Raw genomic sequence first — 5,790 nt, 5'->3', positions numbered from 1 at the left:
GACAAATCTTTTTCAAATAACACCATTGCGTAAAGGGATGTGTTTGAAAGCCGTGTGGGTCTGAGAGGTAAAGAAATGCAAATCTCTAGCACTCTTGATGCCTTTTATTCCTCCCTGCCTGTCTGCCATCTGACCCCACCAGGGAAGCAGTCCTGCCTTCTCTGCACATCAAAGAGCAGCTCCCAAAGACACTCCTATGGACCCAGGGGGACAGACTTCCCCCTTCAGCCCCCTCTGTGCAGAAATGAAGTTTATTTTCTACCTATAGGAACTTTTTACTATCTTTAATTTTCCCTGAGCCTGAGGAAGGGCGTGTGCTCCACAAAGCTTACAGGGGAGGGAAAAATTTTGTGATGTCTTAGTTGGCCTACTAAAAGGCACCATCTCTGAACCAAGGGTTCTGCATAGCTTCTACAATCCTGAGGGTGATGGGGCGAAGAAGGAAGGCGCTCTGGTCCTCCGGAAGCAGCTGAACTGGAGTAGGTGCGAGTGAAAGCAAGCCCCGCAGTGATGCCTGCACAGTGAGGGGTCTGCAGCAGGCAGGCATTGGCTCTCCCCGGTACAGCCCCTGCCCTTCCCTCTCCCTGTACCGCCCTGGAGGGCTCAGGACCCCCGCGCAGGGCAGCGCCCCGGCCAGCGCGGCCTGACCCACGTGCTGCGCCGCCCCGCGCCGCCCGAGGGCTGTGTGCCTGCCGGCATGGCCCAGGCCGTGGTCCTGTCAGACACGGACAGCACTGAGGACCTGGAGGAGGGGCAGGCCAGCCTGTCTGACATGGGTGAGCTAAGGGAAGGGCTGGAGACGGGCGGGAGGTGGGGGGGGGGTCAGTGGCCTCAGCAGGAGCTGCCCGCACAGGGCGAGGGCCCGGGCTCCTCCCGCTCCGCCTGCTGCGAGGCCGGAGGCAAGGCTGGGATCTGAGCGGGGAGCCAGGAAAGGAAAGGCGGTCTCAAAGGTTAGTTCCTCATTAGTGAAGGGACGCAGGCAGTGGGGGAGCTGCAGTCCTTTCACGGGTTGCAAGAACATATGAAAGGGTCGCAAACAAACGTTTAACATGGACCGACAACGTTTACAAATGGATTCTCCTCTAGAGGAGGAAACCTTTTCCCTTGCAGGCTGGCGAAGTTCCCGCTGTGCCCCACACCCTCTCCTCACCCCACACACCCACCCCTGGCCTGGGGGGCCGCAGGTCAGGAGTGAGGGATGCTAGGTTGGGAGTGGCCATTGATGTTTACAAATGGGTCCCTGTACAAATCCACTGCTTTAAAATACACACTAGCCCCCAGGATACCCTGTGCCATTTTACACATTGGAATAACAGACTAAATCCCTTTCAGCTAATCTTGCATCTCCCAGGTGTTTGAGGAATGCAGGGGACCGTGGTACCGTGATCTAAAGGGATGGGAAAATCAGTAGCACATGGCTACTTGTGCATAGGTCTAGTTCCCTTAGAAAGAAGCAACATTGTTAATAGTGGAGTCACTGTCCAGCAAACTTAACAAGTGCCTGATTTGTCTTGCAGCTGTATCACTTGAGAAAGACAGCACTTCTGATGTGATATCGCTTGGCTCTGTTGAAGAGATAACAAGCCCTAACAGAGGTATCTGTGTTTTCAAAAGAAATTCAAAAAATGTTAACAATTCTACTATAGATAGCCTATCTACTGTTGCAATGCTCTGACCTGCAGCGTCAGCATCATGTCTGCATTTTAAAAACTGGAGCCATGAGACACTAATATGCACTGAAGGTTTCTTATTATTATTTTATACTTGTGTGCATGAGTCAGTGACATTATTTATCAACCAAAAAAATGAAGCACAGGACCAAAAGACCTACCCTTAAAGCCTGCTGCATGCAGAACACACAGGCCCTCTGCTGGAATTTTCCATGTGGAAGAGTTTGTGCAGGATTAGCTCCTACATTTGTCTTAACCTCGTTTTTGCATAGGAGAAAGATAAGCTGTGCCAGCTCTTAAAAGGCGTTTCTTTCTCATTTTTAAGAAAATCAACAATTTCACTAGAATCTTGTTCTTTTTCCCTAGACCATATTGTGCATGAAGTTATCAAAAACCAGAGAAGTATTGAAGGTGAGTAATACAACTATCTGAGGTAAAACACTAGGTGTATTTAGCATGGCATCTAAATTTCCAAATATTACAGTATATATTTGCCAACATGAAAAAAACTAAGCATCCAACTTAAAGCAATAATCAAGCAAAAATAATGAGTAATCAAACATAAAACATACATTTAGAATAATTGTTTGTCATAAATTACTACTCACGGTCACTTTCACTTCAATTCACTAGTTTAAATCTCTTCTAGGTTGGTAATGCCTGAAAGATATTAATATCCAACAGTTCTTTATTGTCCTCTGGCCTCTGGTCTTAGATCATTTTTAATGAATAGGGGCACACAACACATCAATTGGCATTACTGATGCCATTTCAGAAAGGAAAAAGAAATCTGAATGGACATGGAGACAGAGCTGGCTTGTCATGGCTAGCAGAAGTCCTTCCAGGATCATTTGTGAATAGACTGTAGCAGTCCTCAGAACATGTGTTGTGTGATGGTGAATAAATCTGAAGCCAAGAGAAACATGATTGGCTAAAAGACTCTTACATATTTTTGTTTGTTGGGGATCCTTGTTGAACATCTAGCCCTTGAAGACCAAATCCTGTGAATTTTGGGAAGCTGAGACAAGTGACATTAAAATAAAACTCTCAAAAGTAAAGAATTGAACATTTTTAACATTATTTATCTTATCAATACAATACTTCTTTGACTTTTTTAGTAATGTTGACCCTTTCTCTATATTCCTTCAGATGTACAAACTAGAACTATATTTTTAAATATATAGTTTCTAAAGCACTGAGGTATATTCTTGTTCCTGCTTTTCATTTATCATAGATATGTTGAGCAGTATTGATGAGAGATACTAATCTGGAAGCTTCTGTTCTTTAAGGGCATTTATACATGTGCTCTGAGAGGTGGGGAGGCACTTTACTTAAAGTGGCTCCAAAAGCTGCTGTAATTAAAACGCCCAGAGCATCACATGTATCAGCATCCCCATGCTGAAAAATGGCAGCAAGGGTGGTTTCAGTAAAGCTCTTCAAACAAGCTGCCATTTTTCAGTGCAGTGACACCAATACACATGATGCTGGAATCTGCTGGAGCACTGTAATTACCACACTCCAGCAGCTGCTCCAATGTGCTGTAATTACAGTGCGCCACAGCAGCCACAGTGCACATATATAGACACCCTAAGTATCAAATCTATGTATGTAGAACCATTGGCGATGCATAGCGGGTGCACTCAGATGTAAGTACACCCCCTGAGCTTGGTGGTGCACCCCCTGCAAAAAGCGCCGCCAACACTGCTGGCAGTGCCTGCAGGCAGTTGCCACTTGCCACCCCACCACGCTGCACCACCAACACTGCTGGCGGCTTCTGCGGGCAGTCCCTGATCACCGCTGGCCACCACCAATGCTGCTAGTGGCATCTGTGGGTAGTCGCTGACTGCCGGTTGGTGCCCACTGCCAGCACCGCCGTGGCTGCCTGTGGGAGCTCACCATTCACTGCCACCACACTCCCACCACTGACCACCACTGCTGCCTGAGGGAGTTCACCATGCCCCCGCAGCCTTCTGGAGCATGCGGTATTCATGTGTAAAACTGTACATATTAATGGCACAGGGAGGAATAGGTAAGACAGAAAAACAAATTAAAAGACTAGATATTCTGCATTAAATTATTTTTCTTTCACAGAAATCTGCATCTGCTGTGGCAGTTTTAAGGTTCATACCCAGCATCCCTTATTTCATGGAGGGATTTGTTCTCTATGTACAGTAAGTAGTTGCTGCAGCTCAGTACAGCAGCCATACTCTTTTCATCAGACTTCTGCCTAACAGTGACAAATTTAAGAAGCCTAGTCTAGATAGTTTCCAAGAGGAAAGCAAGAGAAAGCTTAGAGGTGACCTGATCCCGGTCTCCGGATTCTTACAAGAGGAACAGTACAAGATCTTACAAGATTCTTACAAGATCTGACAGTGTACAGATCTTTAATTTGGCATTAAAATGCTTAATAAGAACCAGTATTTAGAAGCTGAAACCAGACCAACTGAAATTAGAAATAAGCTGCACCTTTTTAATGCTGAAGATAATTAACCCATTGGAACAACTTACCATGGCATGTAGGTATGGATTCAATATCATTTTAAGTATTTACATGAAACCTACATATCTTTTAGAAATGCATTCTATATTTCAGACAAAAGCCTATGGCCTTGATTAGAAAATACTGTATGAGGCTCTAAATCCTGTGTTATTCAGCAGATCAGAAGAGGTAGTCATAGAGACCCATTTTGTCCTTACCATCTATGAGTGAATTACCAGCTATCAACACTCACCTCTATGTCTCACCTCACACCCTTTAGTTCAGCTAACATCACAATTTAACTATACACAAATACAAATAAGTAATACATTTTACAAATTGGAACTAATGAGACACATGACCCAGCTCATGTAGTTGCTCATGTTTCTTTTATGTTACTCCATATTCTTCACCATTCTTTGTCAGTATCCAGTAGACATTTCGTTTCACATTCAGCTTCTAGAGCAGTGGTACTCAATCTTTTTCCTATTGGGACCCATTTCCAAAGGTTCATGGCATGTCCCCACCATCATCTCCAACCCCGTCCCTGCCAGTGCATGACCCACAGTCCCTGCCCTTCTCCCCCCACTCCCTGACCATGCTGGTGTCCCTCACTCCCATCCCACAGCCCCTGCCTCCCTAGTCCTGCTGGTGCCCCTCACTCCTGACCTGCAGCCCCCTGTCCTCCCAGACTTGCTGGTGCTCCTCATTCCTGAACTGCAGCCCCTGCCCCTCCCCTCTAGCCCTGCCAGCGCCCCTCACTCCCAACCCATAGCTCCCTGCCCACCCATTGCTGCTGGAGAGCCCCCAGCTGCCCCATCCTGCTCAGGCAAGAGTGCAGTGGCTGCAGTGGCTCCAGCTTATGCGGGCGGCAGCAGAGCAAGCTGGAGGGAGGAAGGGAGGTCTGTCACAGCCCCTGCCCTGGGCTGGGCCAGCCAGCCTGATCACAGCCCATTCCACCCCCTGAGCAGTATCTCCTGGCCGCTCCATGCCTGCGAGCATCCAGCCTGGCCTTGCAGCTCTCCTCCACCCCATTCCCCCACCACTATGCCCTTGCACAGTTTCCATGCTTTCTTGGGATTGGCATTTCTCAACACATGACTCACAACCCTCTGAAATCTTCTTGCAACCCACTTTTGGGTCACAACCCACAGGTTGGGAAATGCTGTTCTAGGGGATGGAAGCATATCTTGTCATCTGTTTGCAAAGCTCCCTGCATACAAATAGGGCTACCTAAAAAAAGACAGAATACAGTATATCAATGAAGTAAACACCATTATATTTTATAAAATAAATATAGGGTTACAACTATATTTTGATCTTTTTTAAGGAGAACTTTCTGGAAACATTCTTCCTGTATGATGATGATGGCTTGCAGTCTTACTGTACCATCTGCTGCTCAGGAAAGATCCTGCTCATGTGTGATGAACCAACTTGTAACAGGTAAAGAGTTTGAGAACATTCAAATTCAGTTCCAAACTTTAACAAAGCCTAAAGGGGCACTTTTGAGGTATGTAGGGTGTAAGGATTTAAATCTGGACCCACTAATAAGAGGAGAGCCACACGCATGATCAGAGGTCAGGAAAACAGATCTTACGATGATAGGCTGAGAGACATGGGACTCTTTAGCCTGGAAAAGCG

General features: G+C 46.5%; 1 protein-coding gene across 1 annotated transcript in view; it reads left to right on the top strand.

The window, feature by feature from the left end:
• Nucleotides 1-684: 684 nt before the first annotated feature.
• Nucleotides 685-5,790, top strand: part of DNMT3L (DNA methyltransferase 3 like) — a 19,271-nt gene continuing 14,165 nt past the window's right edge. The window contains exons 1-5 of the mRNA XM_019557118.1: nt 685-776; nt 1,518-1,595; nt 2,037-2,081; nt 3,762-3,841; nt 5,480-5,592. Of these exons, the coding sequence (XP_019412663.1) occupies nt 698-776; nt 1,518-1,595; nt 2,037-2,081; nt 3,762-3,841; nt 5,480-5,592 (395 nt within the window). The 5' untranslated portion in view covers nt 685-697. The remainder of the gene's footprint in view (nt 777-1,517; nt 1,596-2,036; nt 2,082-3,761; nt 3,842-5,479; nt 5,593-5,790) is intronic.

This window comes from Crocodylus porosus, unplaced genomic scaffold (genome assembly GCF_001723895.1).
Source record: "Crocodylus porosus isolate Cpor-Errol unplaced genomic scaffold, CroPor_comp1, whole genome shotgun sequence".
Lineage (NCBI taxonomy): Eukaryota > Metazoa > Chordata > Crocodylia > Crocodylidae > Crocodylus > Crocodylus porosus.
Note: the sequence above shows the minus strand (reverse complement) of the source record. Positions and strands in the feature narration are given on the sequence as shown.